General features: G+C 53.1%; 1 protein-coding gene across 4 annotated transcripts in view; it reads left to right on the forward strand.

Annotated features, from left to right (window-relative positions):
- Nucleotides 1-16,883, forward strand: part of Cog2 (component of oligomeric golgi complex 2) — a 33,299-nt gene extending 16,416 nt beyond the window's left edge. For 2 of the 4 annotated variants that reach the window (XM_071619807.1, XM_027947969.2), the window contains 13 exons: nucleotides 365-473; nucleotides 1,397-1,576; nucleotides 2,666-2,790; nucleotides 5,597-5,723; nucleotides 8,306-8,445; nucleotides 8,849-8,910; nucleotides 9,913-10,064; nucleotides 10,745-10,942; nucleotides 11,749-11,821; nucleotides 12,095-12,237; nucleotides 13,609-13,748; nucleotides 14,878-15,058; nucleotides 16,337-16,883. In XM_071619807.1, the coding sequence (XP_071475908.1) occupies nucleotides 365-473; nucleotides 1,397-1,576; nucleotides 2,666-2,790; nucleotides 5,597-5,723; nucleotides 8,306-8,445; nucleotides 8,849-8,910; nucleotides 9,913-10,064; nucleotides 10,745-10,942; nucleotides 11,749-11,821; nucleotides 12,095-12,237; nucleotides 13,609-13,748; nucleotides 14,878-15,058; nucleotides 16,337-16,438 (1,732 nt within the window). In that variant the 3' untranslated portion in view covers nucleotides 16,439-16,883. Of the gene's footprint in view, nucleotides 1-337; nucleotides 474-1,396; nucleotides 1,577-2,665; nucleotides 2,791-5,596; nucleotides 5,724-8,305; nucleotides 8,446-8,848; nucleotides 8,911-9,912; nucleotides 10,065-10,744; nucleotides 10,943-11,748; nucleotides 11,822-12,094; nucleotides 12,238-13,608; nucleotides 13,749-14,877; nucleotides 15,059-16,336 lie in introns of all 4 variants that reach the window. The other 2 variants (XM_071619808.1, XM_027947967.2) reach the window with 2 other exon arrangements.
- Nucleotides 16,884-17,668: the final 785 nt, after the last annotated feature.

A 17,668-nucleotide genomic window follows, 5' to 3' on the forward strand; every position in this document is an offset into this window, starting at 1 on the left:
AAATATTAGAGGTATTTCAGAAGAGGGAAGAATGAGCAGGTAGAGAACAGGAGAGGAAAAGGTAGGAGAGGGAGAGAGAGAATGGAGATTGGGAATGGGGAGCTTGGGAAAGGTTCACCTCCGTGGGCTGCGCAGCCCTGTGGCTTCATGCTCGGCCTGTGCAGGACTCGTTGCCCACCAGCGACCAGCTATAATGCACTGTCCTGTGGCCCAGAGAGAGAGCAGACTGATGGCAGGGAAACCTGGCTTTGACCTTGTGACAGAATACCCATGGAGCCACCTGACAAGCTGGGTGGTGGCACACTGCTGTCTGTGGTGCTCTTCTGTACCTTCCCAGGCATCAGGCTCTGCTTATCATCCCCAGCCCCCTGCTGACTGGACAGACCTTGGAGAGGATCGCCACAGAGTTCAACCAGCTGCAGTTCCATGCGGTCCAAAGCAAGGGCATGCCTCTGCTGGACATGGTGAGGCCGGTGAGTCATGGCTGCCTCTCAGCCCCTAGCCTGGCCCCTGCAGGGTGGTTGGTTAGTCTGGGGATGTGCCTGTGCTGGTTTGGAACTAGTCTTGACTTCTTGTCGGTTTTGAGTTTGGGGGCCTTTCTTCTAAGTGTCATATGTTATAGATCTTGTGTAAAGTTCAGTCACATTTCCTACATTCCAAGAGTAATGATTCTGAATTTTATGTGATTTGATGTATGTTGTAAGAGAGCTATAATTCTTCCGGTGACCTTGATTGGATTTTAAGTCTGTAATGTTAATCAAAATTGTTTGCTCTGCAGCTTTAGAGAAAAACAACCTTTTCTCATTCTGCAATTAGGTCTATATTCTTTTTTCTTTTTTAAATATTTTTTTAGTTACAACTAAAAATGGACACAATACCTTTATTTTATTTGTTTTTTTATTAATTAATTTATTTTTATTTTTGGTACTAGGGATTAAACTCTGGGGCATTTGATCACTGAGCCACATCCCCAGCTCCATTTTGTATTTCATTTAGGGACAGGGTCTCATTGAGTTGCTTAGCACCTTGCTTTTGCTGAGGCTGGCTTTGAACTCGCCATTCTCCTGCCTCAGCCTCCAGAGCTGCTGGGGTTATAGGTGTGCACCACTGTGCCCGGCTTATTTGTTTATTTTTTGTGGTGCTGAGGATGGAACCCAGTGCCTCACACATTCTAGGCAAGTGCTCTGCCACTGAGCCCCAGGCCAGGTCTCCGTTCTTTGGTGAACCAGAGATAGACTCACAGAGAGACTAGGGCAAAGGGGAGTTTGTTCTTATGCCTCAGCCTCAGGAAATGTCGGTGTTTAAGCGTCACACATCCTCTTTGGGGTCAGACACAGTGGCGTGCCCTGGAGGCATAGGAGTGGTTCTGACGGGGCTGTCCTGCCATTGCCCACAGCGGATCGCAGGCATCACAGCAGTGCTGCAGCAGTCTCTGGAGGGCCTCCTGCTGGAAGGGCTGCAGACCTGCGATGTGGACGTCATCAGGCACTGCCTGCGGACCTACGCCACCATCGACAAGACGCGGGACGCTGAGGCCTTGGTCGGCCAGGTCCTGGTGAAGCCGTACGTAGATGAGGTGCGCCCTGCGCACATGGAGAGCAGTGCTCTCTGCTGCCACTCTGCTGGGGGCTGGGAGGAGGCCGGTGCACCAGAGGTCTTCCTGGGAGGGGCCCTGTCACTGCAGGCCAGCCATGAGGAGGCCAGTCCCGTCTGTACATCAGTGTGCCCCAGCACGCTCTGTGGTATTCTGGTGATGCCACAGCTGAGGGGTCATCCTCACTGGGAAGGGATATCATCATGCACTTCAGCTCTGGTGTGGTTAGTCAGTCATGCCCCCGTCAGGTTGGACAGCGTTTGAGCCAGTGGTCTCAGGTGGAAGCCCCAGGTAAGCTGAGGACAGCACTGGAGCATGGGAGAGGGCAGAGACAGGGAGGTAGTGGTGATCCCCCAGGTGTGCAGGGAGCAGGTAACACTTGGGCCCCCCAAATACGGGGGAGTGTGCTGAGCCAGGAAGGCGAGAGGAAGACCCAAGGCAGGGACTCCCATAGTACGACAGCAAGGTGCACTACTGCCTGGGTCCACTGCTGTTGGGGCCTCATTGGAGATAGGAGGGAATGCAGGGGACAGGCCACCCACAGTGTGTGGAGCTTGCCTCTCACTGAACATTCTCTGCTCAGCAAGTGCAGGATGAGCAGAGGTCATGCTCAGTGACCTGAGGGTAAGAGTTTTTCATTCTGACTCCCAGCCTCATGCCAGTATTCAAATGGTGACATGCACTTTCTCCCACCTCTGGCTCACAGCCTGCCCTGAGCTGAAGGAGAACAGAAGAGGCCAGGGCAGGACAGTGAGGCGCTGTAGGGGATCCTGTGCTCTGGCTTAATGCTTTTCTTAAAAGAAATTATTTTCTTTTTAAGTTCAGCAGGAAACAGGTAAATGTGGGGCTTCCCTGGCTTAGGCCAGTCCCTGTCACCTGGCCCCATCACCTGGCCAACATTGCCCCATGGTTAAAGCCACAGCTGTGCCTTAGGAACTGACCTTGAGTGTGACCGGGTTTACTGTTTAGAAACAGGCCTGTTTTCTGGCGCAGGAGGCGTGTTTTTGAGGTGTTTTGTTTAATTGTTCATATGCAGTATGTAGTTTACACTTTTAAATGCTTTTTTCCCAGGTGATTGTGGAACACTCTGTTGAGTCACATCCCAATGGCCTTCAGGTCATATATAATAAGCTCCTGGAGTTTGTCCCCCACCACTGCCGCCTCCTTCGGGAAGTCACAGGTGGCGCTGTTTCCAGGTAACCTGAGGGCCCTGCCTCAACCCGCCTTGGCTTGCGGACTCACACCTGCTAACTGCTGCGCCCAGCCTGCTGCTAGGACAGGCTTGCAGGAGCAGGGTCCCCGGGAGTGTCCTCATTTGGTGGCTCGTGCCACCGTGCCCTGGGGCAAGTATATTCAGCCTTGTTCACGGAGGAGGAAGTCACTGTGAAGCTAGAAATAGGGCTGAGTCCCTGCAACAGGGCCTATCCCCTTTCCCCTCTGCATGGCTGAGTCCCTGCAGCAGGGCCTGTCCCCTTTCCCCTCTGCACTTGCTGCAGTTCTGATTCCGGGGTCTAGTGTGTGAACACCAGTTCAGCTGATGACTTTCATGCCGATGGGGAGGCCGTCTTCAGCCTCTGTCTGTATAGTTGGTCTCCAGGACTTCTCAGTACTTTCCAGAGTCTGCCAGTCCTCCAGCCGTTGCCATGGTCCAGCCTTTGGGAGTCCTGCAATCTGTAGACTGGACCTTCTTTCTGAAGGCTGGGTGGGGAGGATCCCACTCCTGGACCCAGTGGAGGAGGCTTCTCGTGGTCGGGACTGGCAGCTCCTGCACATGTGGAGCTCCACCACACAGTACTGCACCCTTTCCCCAGCCCTCCTTCTGTGCTCATGGTGCCCGCCCTTCCCACTGAATCCCCACTGCTCGTGAAGCCCCAGCTAAGACTCCCTGTCTTCCAGGACACCCTCCTTTGTCCTGATGTTCAACATCAGTCATACCCTGGATTCCAGGGACCTTGCCCTTGCTTCTGTGGGCTGACATCCCTCTTCCAAGAGGCCACCCTGCCATCAGGGCCCACCCCTCCTCACACAGTGCCTTGAAGACCGCAGCCGCCCAGGAGTGCTTCACCAAAGCCTGCTGAGCTCAGTGGTGAAGGGCAGTCCCTGAGGGTTTTCATGGACAGGCATCTCAAATTTATGTTTCTTAAAAACAACAAAAAAAGTATCTATGGTCAAGTTCTCATGCTCTGCTTGGCCTCTCCAGCACCATCCTGTGTCCACTGCACCAGTGCATTGAGGCCTCGTTGTGCCACTTGTGAGGATTGTGTTGAGCTTGGATTTGGGGTAGGCATCCAGTAGAAGACAATATGAAATTGAAGAAGCCATGGTTGTGAACAGCCGGTTGTCAGACTTAACAGCCTAGCCTTGGTCCCCATGTGTCAGATACCCAGCGTTGGCAGTCTCTGCAGCTTCAGTGTGGCAGACTCATGCAGAAGCTGAGGAGTCCCAGGCATCTCCTGGCCCCTTGGCCCTTGTGCATCTCAAGTGCAGGCCCTAGGGCCTGGGCCTTCCCCAGCACACTCGTGGCCTCAGACTGCCCATGCCTGCTGCCTCCCTGTCTATTCTCTTCTGTTTCACCATCTCCCCCCAAGAACATGGAAACTGACACCACCTACAGCGTTCAGGACTTACCTTCCCCAGTGACACACTAGCTCTTCTTAGTCCCTGTGTTCACTGTTAGTCCTGCAAGGTCTTAACATTCCTTTGGGGGATTTAGTTAGATGTTTACTGTGTGAATGAGGCGATCCTGTCTCTTGACGTCGGCTTTGTTGTGACTGTGTTATGGTATCTGTGGCTCACAGCCAGCTGCCTAGCAGTCTCTCATTCTGCTCAAGGGTCTGTAGCGCCCCCACGTGGCATTGGCCATGAGGGAAGCAGGCACCTGCCTTCACCTCCCTTGTCCTCAGTGGTTCTTCTTCAGGACCTTGATGAACTGCATGGGCTTATGGAAGCTGCCCCTGGACAGGAGGCAGTTTCTGTGCTGACCTCCTGTCTGGATGCGTTCTGCTGAGGAGGACAGCTAAGACAAGGTTCTGATGTTGTTTAGTACTTGGCAGAACACTGAGTCCCGACTCAAAATGGCAGTTAGCTATAAGATCCCAGGTTTGCCAAAACGAGACCATCTATCCCTTCACATTTTGAAGGAAGACTATCTTAAAGTAGAGCGTCTTGCTCAGTGCATGGCAGTCGGGGGTGGGCAGTGGGTGTGTAGGGCCAGGGGTGCTTTCAGGTCTTCCTTCAGCAGGACTGACAGTGCCTCCCGAGTGCTGGATGCTATCCTGGATGCTTTACAGATGTTGGTCCTTGCAGCGACCCTGCGCAGTCAGCTGTTACTATGCCCATTTTAAAGACTAACCACAGCACAGGAGTGAGATGGTCTGCCCACGACCCACCATTTGAACTCAGGCTCCACTGGCTCTGAAGTGTTGCTTTTATCTCAGTGCCAGGGTTGTGAATTAGAAATCCAATATCCAGTGCTAAAAAACAGCAAAACACACACACCAAGCTCATTGGGCCATTGAGAGTTTTTGCTTCAAGCTTTGCCATTGGAATCTCACCTGCAGTGTCACAGACTTTTAGAATTAAAGGTCTTCTTCAGGACACTGGATTAATTTAATTTGCAGTGCCCTGGGGTTTGTGGTGTTCCATTGACTTCAAAGTTTTCTTTCCTAAGGCAGGAGACCACTCTTTCCCAAAACAAGCTCATGGTGGTGGCCTGTGGGAGAGGGAAGTGGTCCCAGGTGGGCACAGTGGTTCTGCCTCATCCTTGACACCTGCTATAAGAGTCAGGATCCAGGAGAGTCGTCGGGGCCGACGCAGTATTGAGGTCCAGAAGTGAAGTAGGAACTCGAGTCTGGGGACAGCTAACTGGCACACGTGGTCTTTATGAAGAAGGTCGGAGTGGGTGTGGGGCTGAGGGACTCCTGGAAGAAGCTGCAGGGTGGAAGTTGCTCTTGGGCGGTGGGAGCTGTGGGGCCCTGACTGAATCTCGCTTGTTTCGTACAGTGAGAGAGCCATCCCTGTTCCCGGGTACGACTTCTTAGTGAACTCCGTCTGGCCAGAAATCGCACAAGGACTGGAGGAAAAGCTGCCCTCGCTCTTCAATCCTGGGGACCCTGACGCATTTCACCAGGTGATTTCCAATCCTGGTTCTTGAAGGTGTTGGCCTGAGACTTCGGAGCAGGCAGCATGTTCTATTCTCCATTCTTGGTTCTGTGGTCTTAAAAACAAAAACTTGAGTTGCTGAATGGACATTTACCTTAAAACACATTTTTTTTTTTCCCAAAAAAATTATGAAGCTCTGCCTTTCCCTCTTTAAGAATCATGGTATCTTTTAGAAGGTCCTGGCCATGGCTGCAAACATCGTTTCTGCTGTGGCCCACTGCTGCCGTGGCCTCCTGTGCCTGTGCCTGTGCCTGTGCCTCCCTGGAACTTGGTCGGGTCCTTGCTGGGCGAGGTCTTGGTCTCAGACGTGGCTGGTGGTGTGCAGCACTGCCGTCAGTGAGGTCTCTTCCGGTCTGCCTCCTTTGTGTTTTAGACTTGGGTATCTGCTTTCTCCCTTTATTCTGATTTTGCTTCTGCTGTTTGGGGTGTTCTGTCCTTTCTCTGCATATGTTGAGTAACCTTGGTAGGAGATGGACAGGCTCTCACTTCTTCACTTAACCGAGTTGAGTTGGTTAGAGGTCTTTACCTCCTCCTGACTGCTTTTCATGCCAGTCATGCCTTCTTGGACCCAGGCTGGCTCTCCTGTTGCGTCCGTGGTCCCAGGTGGCCGTGGTGTTCTGAGAACTGCCTCAGGCCCCTTGCTCTGTTGCTTGCTCTTGTTGGGTGTGAGCCCATCCTTCCTGGGCCCTTCCCTTTCTTCTGAAGCCCGTGCCAGAGGCTTGCAGTGAGGCTTGCAGGTGACGGCCTTGTTTGCAGTGAGCCCTCAGCCGTGTGTGGGAGTTATTCTTCTGTTTTTCTGTTGGGGAGAGTGGTTCTGTTGAGCATGGACTTGACAACACATGGTGCTGACTGTGGACTCCACCGAGTCAGCTGTGGATGCACTGACCCCCTGGCTGAGCCCTTTTCCTGGCTGGTGGAAGATCCTCTGAGCCTGGTGTGCTTAGTTCACTCTGAAGTGCCTCACGTGGACTTTTCTTCTACCTCACCTGGGACTTGTTGGACTTCCGGTGGAAGGCCAGCACCTCTCCTCTGCAGTTTCTCTCCAGGCCCTCTCCTCTCGAGCTGCGCTTTCCTGCCATTCCTCCAGCACCTGCCTGCAAAGCTGCTTCCCTCCCTTTCCATGTGGGTGCGCGTGCTCAGGATTCCTCGGGACTTGTCTTTCGTTTTACTGGGTCTTTCATCAGATGCGTCTGTGCTTTGAGTTTCCAGTTGTAGTTGCCATAATTTCTGGAATTTGTTTGCTTCTCTTCTGATCTGCCTGCTTACTCCCCTCACTAATGCAAGGTGCACGAAGAGGCACGAGGTGAGCGGACGGAGCCTGGGCCTGGAGGCTTGATGGTGGCGGCTGAGACACAGTGCAGCACAGCCTTCTTGTCAGGATGTGACCCTCTGGGCTAATGGCCTCATGTTACAGGATGCTGAGTCGCATGCTTGCTTGTGTTGCTTTTGACAGAGGACAACTTCTGTGATGTTAAAAAGTAGGGCTTCCGGGGCTGGGGATGTGGCTCAAGCGGTAGTGCGCTCGCCTGGCATGTGTGGGGTGCTGGGTTCGATCCTCAGCACCACATAAAAATAAATAAAGATGTTTTAAAAAAAAAAAAAAAAAAAGTAGGGCTTCCTAAGTTAGATGGCGTGAGCAGAGTGCGGGTGGCTCACGCAGGAGTGGTGTGAGGTGCTCTGCGTTCCACTGTGCTCCTCAGGTCATGGTGACCAGGTTGGCTCAGGAAGTGCAGCAGCTCAGCCATGAACCTTCTGAGAGAACTTGGCAGAAGTCTAGGCCAGTGCTGGGTGCTGGTGGGCTTAGTTTCCACAAGTGTCTGTCGGCTTCAAGAAGTACTTTCAGCTGTGGGCCTTAAAGCAGTGTTTCTTAAGGAAAGGGAAGTGCCCTTGTCCCTCTGGTGGCCATTGAATGTAGAGATAGAGCCTTACTCCACAGTGGCCTCCTGTGTCCCAACCCCACACACCTAGCCCACCCTTAGGGACACAGAATGCTGCCCAAATCTAGGTGAAAGAAATGATAACCTGTAGCTTCTGCTGGCCTACAATCCCTGTGTGGGCAGATGTCAGCCTGCGTGGTTCAGGGCACGGGGATTCATGCATAGAGAGCCCCGAGAAGGCATCTGCTGACTGGCTGGGTCCTGCCCCTAGCTTTGTCAGAGCCCAGTAGAAGAGGCATCACCTGCTATTGGTGGTGGTAGTGGTGATGGTGGCGGCCTGGACAGGCAGCTGGGTGGCTTACGGTAGTGCCCGCTGTCGGCTGTGCTCCTCCTGGAGCAGTTCCCACTTCCCATCTGTGAGAGCCAGGTGGCTGCTCAGTGACGAGTTGGATCACTTAATGGACCGTCTGTCTGTTCAGGTGCTGGTGGGGTGAGAGCACTGTCGTTATCCAGTTCTGGACATAGGACTGTGTGTTGGAGTTTCCCCTGGACATGGCCACGTTAGCCCTGGGCATGGCTCAGGACTGCTGTGCGGGACCCTTTCCCCTCCAACATTTTCCAGAGTGTGCCCAGTACGGCTGAGCCGCTGCACTGACCCCCTTGTTCTTTCTAGAAGTACACCACCAGCATGGACTTCCTAAGAAGGTTTGAGCGACAGTGTGGGTCGCAGGCCAGTGTGAAACGGCTGCGAGCGCACCCTGCCTACCACAGCTTCAACAGCAAGTGGAACCTGCCGGTCTACTTCCAGATACGGTCAGTGCCCCACACCGCAGGCACCTTCCCCCGAGCGTGACTGCTGCTGAGCACGCACCCAGCTGGCAGCTGCCTCTGGCGTCAGAAGGTTCCTGTTGGGAGGCAGAGTTGGTTGTGGAAGGTACAAGTGTCCTGGGAGCCAAACTGAGCAAAGATCAGCCTTTTTCTGATAGTGGGAAGGAACGCTGGGCTCTGATGGGCAGACCCCAGGCCAGCTTCCTTCCCATGCCCTCCTCTGTGGCCGGGGCAGAGGATGGAGTAGGACAGTGGCCCATCTCCCTCTGCTGCACCCTCTGCCTCAGGTGTTTGGCCTTTCCCTCAGCACGCAAGGAAGCCCTGCTGCCTGGGGAGAGGAAGACGGGTCGGGGGTGCCTCGGGCTGACTTGGGTGTTGCTCCTCACAGGTTCAGAGAGGTGGCAGGATCCTTGGAAGCAGCACTCACTCGTGGGCTGGAAGAAGCACCAGGTAAACTCTTAGAACTGGAGCAACAGGTGTCCCCCTAGCCACGCCCACCTCTCAGCTAGGCCTTGGTCCAAAGAGCACTCTGACCTTTTCCTGTCACTCAGGACACTGCCCCCACCACCACTATCCAACTTTTTTTCCAATAAGGCAAAAGAAACCACATCTTTTGGTTCATGGAGCTGCTGCATGGAGAGGGTCGAAGGTGCTTGCAGACAGGAAGCAGAGTCCTTCTTGGTGCTGGACATAGCACATTAGGGCTGCAGTCCAGGGGCTCAGGCTGCTGCAGTCTGGCTTCTTCCTGGCTTAGGGTGGCCACATATAGGACCCCAAGAGTGACCCTGTGGGAGCATGCGCTCGGCCTCCAGCCCCAGGGTGGACACCGGAGGTGACCATCATAGGTGTGCAGACTTCAGAACATGTGTGCGTGTCTGATGGCTCGCCAGTTTCGTCATGTTTTTCTTGGTGACCACTAAAGGATGGTGTATGGGTTCTGGGTTCCTGGATGTCAGTGCCTGCTCTCATTGGGGCAGCTGTGTCCACTGTCAGTCCCCCTGCCCTATTGGCCTCCACCTAGTTTCAGTCTTTCCTTGTCAGAGGTGGTTGTGTGTAAGTGACTCCTCTCTGGGAACTGCTGAGACAGGAGGAGAGGAGTGGACAGAGCAGGTAGGACAGATCCAGCAGCCCTTGGCCTGGAGGGGTGCCCTAGAGCTGGTCTGAGGTGGCCCACAGTGTGTGAGGAGCAGCATCCCAGGTGCTGGGCGTTGCTTCTTCACCCACATGCCTGGGGTGTGGGGCCAAGTGCGTGAAGACAGGAAGACGAGCCGCGGGGTCCTCCTGTCTTCCCTGGCAGCCCTCGGAAGGCCACGCCTGTGTTATTGTGCGTGAGCGTGCACGCGTGAGTTCTGGGCTCGCTGTGCCACACTCGCACACGCCACGCCCTTCGCCCGGAGGGCCCAGCATCGGCAGCTACAGCTGACTGAGCCCGAGTCTCTGCTCCGTCCCCAGCTGGGAGTCCGTTTTGCCTCTTGGCTTCCCATAGAACGTGGAGCAGCCTGCTCAGGTGTTGGTCGGACGAGCTGTTCCTGCCCTTGCTGGTCCATCGCCTCTGGAGACTCACTCTGCAGATTCTGGCACGCTTTTCCGTCTTTGCCAGTGAGGTAAGTGCCATGCGTCTCATCTGTACCCAGGACAGGTGAGGGTCAGAGACCTTTCACGCCCTGTGGCGTGCGTGGATGGCAGCAAGCTGGCTTCTCGCTCGCAGCTGACTGCCTTACATTCTGCTCCGGCAGCTGCCCCTTGGGTGTGTGGTGTCCCACGCTCTGTGTTTTCTTACTGAAGAGCCCCACACTGACCAGTCCACTCTCTCTCTCAAAACCAGAAATCTTCACAGGGCCTGAATTAAAACATGTTCATTTTAATGAAAATGATTAGAAATCAAAATACACTTGGTATTTGGAAGTTGAAATGAAAAGGGGAGCAGTCTTTCCTTTTCATGGGCACCGTTCCCCTGCTCAGATGGCCAGGTGTGTGAAGTACCGCAAGCTTCAGGCTGTCTGTAGATGTGTGGCAGCCACAGAGCATGGCCCTTGAGTGCCAAGTGCTGGCCTTGCTAGGTCCCTGCAGGGCTCTCTGTCTGCTGCCCTCAGTGTCAGACACAGGGAGCTAGTTGTCCCCTGTGTGCAAGCCCTGCTTGTCACTGTCTCAGAGATGGTACGGAGTTCTTGCCTTAGTCCATCTTTGCTGCACACAGCTGGCGTTCCTTGCTGACTTACATGTGTATGGACACTCCTGTGTCTCGCCAGCCTGCAAGCATGTAACCACTGGAACTCTTGTCCAGCTTTCTCGCAGGCCCATATCTAATGAAAGTGCCAAGGAGATCAAAAAGCCTTTGGTAGCTGGTAGCAAAGACCCTTCTGCCTCTCAAGGAGGTAATGAAGACCAAGGAAGGGGACCTTCAGAGGAGAAGCCAATGGAGTCCATTTCCAGTACTCAGCTGGTGTATGTGGTTGCAGACCTAGACAGGCTTCAGGAGCAGGTAAGCCGATCCCTGAAGAGTCGCAGGTTTCTCAGAAAGAGGCTGGTGCCAAAGGCAGGCTTCTGTGTCCTTGTGGTCCTTGGAACTGTGGGGCCCCAGGTATCCCGCCAAGGTCTGGTGCATCTCGCCTGTCCCGTGACTCCCCAGCCGTCCTTGACAGGTCATCTCCATGGAGGCTTCTGCCAGTGTGCCTCCTGCTCAGCAGTGCCCCTGGCACCATGGGAGCCTGCACCTCTGCCCCTCCTCAGCAGGGGTATGCTGAGCAGAGTCGTGCTGCTTTGGTTGGTTAGCTCATGTCTGCTCTGGCACAACTCTTAGCTATTTTTAGTTCACTTACCCAGATGTTTTCTGTAATATTTGAAAGTGTTGACATATCAAAATTTCTCTGTTTTCTCTATATAGTTCCCATAGCTTTTGCTTTTTATAATTGAAGAACTTTACAGGCTGAAGTTAGAGTGCATGATTCTGCTTTCCCTGAGTTTAAGGCTTTATGTGCTTGAATTGGTGCATTTGTGTGTCTCGAGCATTGCTGTTTACAGTGGGCTTTCTTGGTGTCACGGATAGCCAGAAAATGGAAGGTTTCCACCCATTCCCTGGGCCTGCGGGTGGCTGTGAGCCCGTGGGCTCCCCATGCCATCAGTTCTTCTTGACAGCACTGAGCCTCATGTTCCCTTGACAAACAGCACTAAGAGTCCTGATTTTAGTTTCACTACCCATTAACAATGTTCCAGCTTCGTAGATGCAAGTAGAATTGCCGCTGCCTTGGTTTACAAGGAGTGACTGAGCATGCGGTATCTATGTTCCAGCTTCCAGAGCTCTTGGAGACAATTAAGCCAAAACTGGAAATGATTGGCTTTGAGAATTTCTCTTCTATCTCAGGTAAAAATGATCTTCAGACTCGGCAAATCTTTGAATAAGAAATAATTTGAGGTAAAGTTTCAGAGACTACGGGACATGTGTGAATCAGCATTTTCTTTTCTAGTTGTAAATCCTTGGTCGCTCTGCTCTGTGGGTTTGACCCCTAAGATCTTGTGTTTAATGCTAATTGATTTGGTTTACTGTAGTACACACTGCATACTATGATCGTCTTTAAAACCAAGTTCACCTCTGGGCCCAAGCAGAGTGACCAGTCCTGCCTTCCTGCCTCTGCAGCTGCCCTGGAGGACTCCCGGAGCTCCTTGTCAGCCTGCGTGCCTGCCCTGAGCAGCAGGGTCATCCAGGACCTGAGCGAGTCTTGCTTCAGTTACCTGAAGGGTGCCCTAGAGGTGCCCCGGCTCTACCGAAGAACCAATAAGGTTAGTGTCATTCACCAAAAAGAACTCTGAAGTGGGAAGCTTACTGAGGGGGCTGGAGAAGAGGGCAAGATAGCTCCATCCAACCATTCAGAGCCAGGCTGGAGGGCAGAGGCCCTGACACTGCAGCTGAGGTGGGTGGTAGCTGGGATAGAGTGCACTTTCTTGCTTCCTTTCAAAAGAAAGCATCTTAATATTTTTAAAATCCTACTTAAACATGTCATGTATTACAAACTACTTGGACTTACAAAATACTTTGCTGCCTTCTTGTCCTGGAGGTACCTACTTTCTCCTGTCCTTCTCCTGAATAAGTTCAGACAAACTGCGTTAAAAAGTATGTCAGGGCTACGTGGGATGAGCACTTGCCTGGGCAGGCCCTGCATTTCATCCAAGCACCACAAAATAAAAAGAAAGGAAAAGGAAAAACAGACATTTGTAGGCTAGAAGGCAGCGCATGCTGCTGCTGCTCATGGTCACGTCCTAGAGCAGATGTGGGATTCAGTGTTGAGCGCTCCCCCTGAATGCCCACTCTCCCATGTTTAATGTTTGTTCTCGTCTTATTCTTAGTAGAGCTCACATAATTCTCTGATTTTCTTTTTCTTCCCAGTTGTAAAGTTAGATTTCAGACTTAATTTAATGTCTCCTGGTTCACTTCCTAGAGCCACGAGGGTTGTGGAATGTAGGGCCTTGACTGTACTAGGTGGGCCCTGTCTGTTGCTGCACAGCCATCTGTCTGGCATGCTATTGGGGGTGCTTGTGGGTCCCTGTGGCAGAGCTGGCATTAGTTAGGACAGTCTTCTCCACAGTCCATCTGGGACGTGGGCTGGGATTGCCGTTCCTAGTAGAGCACTTCCAGTCTGCACCTTCCTCTGACCTGATGCCCCCTTGGAAGTAGAGAGACCGGCTTGCTTTCCTCCCAGTGCTGCACCAGCTCCCTTTCTGCCCTGTGGGCTGTTGGGGTGTGTTCCCTTGGTGTGAGGATGAGCACTTTACACAGACTCACTGCTCCTTCTGTGACTGGCATGTTGATGGGTGGAGAAACCAAAGCTAGGAAGGGTTATAGGCTGGTCATTCACCCATGCTTGATTCTCAAGCTCTGGTCTGTTGATGAGCCAGACTGATGCCCCCTGGTGGCCAGAATTCAGCTCCACCCCACCTGTAGAAGCAGATCCTGAATTAAACAGAATTAGCAGGATATTATAGACGGACAATATGGGGAGCTACTGCTCCAGGGAACAGAGTCCGAGGTGTGGGCCTGCACTCTTGGCTGCCCTCCTGCCCCAGATCTTTCTGTGGACCTCTGCCGTTAGTGTCTGGGAGGACAGTGGTTGTGTACACTCCGACCTGGAACGCGTCCTGTCGACATTATTGCAGGAGGTCCCTACCACAGCTTCTGCTTACGTGGAGAGTGCACTGAAGCCATTTCACCAGCTCCAGAGTGGACACAAGGACAAGCTCAGACCCTCACTGGTACAGCAGTGGCTGGAAGGAGCACTTTCCGAGAGCACTCACAGGTGCGCCCTCTGAAGAGCCCCTGGAAGAGGCCCCTGGGCATTCCCAGGCTGTGCATGGACCTGTAGTGGGCCCACCACAGCACCTGCCTGCCCCTGGGCACATCAGCCACACCCTTTCGCCCTCTTCGCTCTCAGCTCAGGGCCACCTTCTTCCACTCAGACCACCATCAAGCTGGCCTGTGTTCCGTGAGCCTCATGTCCCGGGCACTGTCTGTGCTACTGTTTGTTGCCCCTCTGCCCTGTTCAGGCCCTCCCTGTCCTCAGCTCTGTCCCTCCAGCACAGCTCCAGTCATGCCACTTGAGTTCATACACATGAAAGCCCTGTGACCTAAAGGAGGACGCACACATTTAGAAGCTCCCTACAGCTGGCATGGCAGTTTCTGAAGTCCCCAGCCCTTGAGTGCCTCTTCATCTAATTAAGTCTGCTTCTCGAACCCTGGTGCCAAGTCACACTAAAGGGTATCATTTGAAGCTGGGATAGCCCAGCCAAAGAGCACTTGCCAGCATGCACAAAGCCCCGGGTTCCATCCCCAGCACTCCACCAAAAAACGAAAAAGCAAAAATGTTTCATTATCAATTTTGTTTAACTGTTTTAAGCATTAATTTTTGCAGTATGTTATGTTCAGTTCTTATGCGTCAAGCAGCCATAAATGGATTAGTTTAGAACATAACAATGATGTAGAATGTTTTTGTGGGCAAATGTATTCCAAATGCCAAATGACCAGCTTACAGAATTTAGAAATGTAACTTGCTTATGATTTAAAAATTATATGCAGAGTATTTGGAGGACAGAATTTTACTTAAAATTCTAGGAATCTTACACTTTGGAAGATGAGATGTTCCCTTCAGGGTTTGGAATGACCTTTGTTGTTTGGCTGTGGTCGCACTGTAGGTGTCCACTGGGTATGAGAAGGCATAGGGCCTGTCAGTCTCTCCTGGCGTTCAGCCTAGAGTCCCAACAGTTCAGTTCTGGGGAGATGCTGTGCCAGACCCTTCCCACTGTCTTCAGAGACAGCATTTACCACAGTTGGGTCTTATTGGAAATGAATTTTATCTTAAGAACATCTTTGTTCAGAGTCGGCCACAAGGGTTCTGAATGTTAGTTTCACTGGTACCTGTGTCTGGCCAGGTACTGTGAGACTGTGTCAGATGTCCTAAGCTCCGTGAGGAAGATGGAGGCGAGTCTGAAGAGGCTGAAGCAGGCCAGAAAGATCGCCGCAGCCAGCCCTGTGGGCCCCAGCAGTGGCATGAGTGATGACGACAAGATCCGGCTGCAGCTGGCCTTGGACGTGGAGTACCTGGGCGAGCAGGTACTGGGAGCCACCTCAGCACCAGCAGCCCAAACTCGGGTCCCAGGACCCAACAGGGATCTGGCGTTGCCTCGGGTGCTGTTGCTGAGGCCAAGACATCAATCCCATGGCTTAGGAGAGGAAAGTAGGGTCCAGGCTGCTCTCTGGTAAGGGGTTTGTACCCGGAGCAGGAGAGAGAGGAGGCAAGAGAGTGCCGAGAGTTTCCATTGATGGCTGGCTGTGGTGGTAGCTGTGGGGTCACACGTGCGATTACCATGCCTTCCGTGCCTGGGAGGGACTGTGCTGCACAGCTGGCCCTAACGTGCTTACCAGTGGCCACAGAGAGCACAGCAGTGCTCTCCCATGGATGCAGGAAGTGAGCTGATACAGCTGCTTGCTTCCCTCCTGGGTGATGAGGCTGGCGTGGCCCTTCTGTGAGGCAGTCTCATCCTCAGCATCCTCAAGCTGGCAGGTGTCCAGATGGCCCCTGTCCAGATTTTCCCCGAGCAATTGCTCCTCAAACAAGAATTCTGCCCGAGAGGGGGAGTGAGGCAAGCCACATGTTCCTGCCCAGGCCCTCCTGGAACCCAAGTTTCTGTTCTGAGCTTCCGGATGTCTCCTGCAAAGCCCATTGCCTGTTGCATGTCATAAGAGAAGCAAAAAGTTTGCTGTAGAGACATGGAGAGTAAATAAGCAAAAGGGAAACAGGTGGGGAAGGCAGGGACAGGCTCCCACGGTCCAGTGCCAGGCCAGCCGTGAGGTGCCAAGTACTGCACAGCCTTTCCTTCCCATTCTGTGCACACACATTATTCTTGAACAAAAACAGGCCCTAATGGGCACTCAGTGGCTATAGTCACCACAGTAGGTCAGCACCAGTGTGTTTTGTCCATCACAAGGACCCAAGAAAAGGCTGCATGGATAAAGCAAGAGCTCAGGTCAGTACTTGTTTGGAAATTCTCCACTTAGAGAACAATTCATGTATTTTTTTAGTTGTGAATTTCCTCTGAGAACTTTTTTTTTTTTTTTTTAAGTCCTTAAAAGAGGCCCTTGCGCTCATCCGTCTGATTTGAAGGGCTGAGATTAGGTAACATATTGGCTTCTTAGAATGCAGAGGGTTTAACCCAAAAACATGAAGTTCTGCAGTAAGTTGACCCTTTTTTCCAAAGGAGAAGAAGGTTCCTGCAGGTGCTCAGGGCACTGCCCTCTTCTGACTTGGTCGGGTGTTCGGTGGCTTCTCATGCGGGTCTCTTCGAGTCTGGCTAAGCCACAGGACGATGACTCATTCTCATGTCTTTGCAGATACAAAAGATGGGCCTGCAGACAAGCAGCATCAAGAGCTTCACAGCCCTTGCAGAGCTGGTGGCCGCTGCCAAGGACCAGGCAGCCACGGAGCAGCCATAGCGTCCTGGTGGCCCAAGGGAAGAAAGCGGCTCTGTTCACAGCAGAGGCGCGTATCCAGCATTGCCCAGCAACGCTCGTGCCCACCTCAGCACCTTTGGATCTCCTTTTACCCAAAAAGAACAAAGGCCTTTTTCCATTGTATGGATGAGTTTTTAAGACATTTGAAACTTTTTACTGTAGTTTACAGATCAGATGATTTTATTTTTATTGCAAATCTTAGCGTGGAAGAGCTGATTCTAAAGCAGGGTTCGAGCTCATGCATAGGTGGGGCCCAGCTGTGTCCCAGGCTGGCTGGGTGCTGGGACTGCATGGGGCTGCACCAGTGGACACACTGTCTGCTCATGGACAGGGACCCAGCACCACTGCTCTCACTGGTCTCTGGACCTGTCAGGAGCCAGAGCCGGAGGAGGAGGAGATATCCCAAATAAAGGAGTGTCTGCTGCAAGCCTGCGCCATCCTGTCCTCCATGAGTTACCTCGCCCTGGGTAGCACGGCTCCCCTGCAGCTCCCTTATAGGGCACCTCCCTGGGCATGGGAGCTCTGTCCCGAACCAACATCAGAAGGTGCCTTCTGCAGGCCAGCGAGTCGCCCTCCTGGTAGGCTGGCGCTGGTGGGCAGGGGGGAGTCACCCTCCTGGTAGGCTGGCGCTGGTAGGCAGGGGATGTTGCCCACCTAGTAGGCTGGCGCTGGTGGGCAGGGGGCTCCCAGCCAGCATCTCCCCAGTGGACCCCAAGTCCCCAGCCCCCTGTTCTATCTTTCTCACTAGCCTTAGAGCAGGAGGTGGGGTACAGCCCCAGCCCAGGCATGTTGTCTCCATCTCACAGGTGGGGAACCAAGGTGGGTCATTGTTTGGAGACCCAGGCAAGGTAGTTCCAGACCAGCTGACCACCTGTTAGGCTTCCTACCCTCCCTGTGTCCACCTCTGCAGAGGGTGGCCTTGGGTAGTGACAGTCCTGGGGCCTAGGAAGGAGGACTTTCCTGCAGGAAGCTGGTGGTTGCAGAGTGTTGTCTGCAGCTCACCTTTCTTTCATCTGTTGACGGTTTAAAATATAGTGGTGCTTCCTGCTGGGAAGAGCTGCTTTCCCCCTGCCGCGCAGACTGAGCATACCTCAGGGAAGCTCCAGGTTCCCGGGGAGCCAGTCTGCATCCCTGGGGTCTGCCTGCACAAGTGGCCACCAAGGTGGTGGCTGAACATAACAGAAATCCAGTCTGTCGCACTGGATTCTGGAC

The sequence above is a fragment of the Marmota flaviventris genome, chromosome 12, assembly GCF_047511675.1.
Source record: "Marmota flaviventris isolate mMarFla1 chromosome 12, mMarFla1.hap1, whole genome shotgun sequence".
Taxonomy (NCBI): Eukaryota; Metazoa; Chordata; class Mammalia; order Rodentia; family Sciuridae; genus Marmota; species Marmota flaviventris.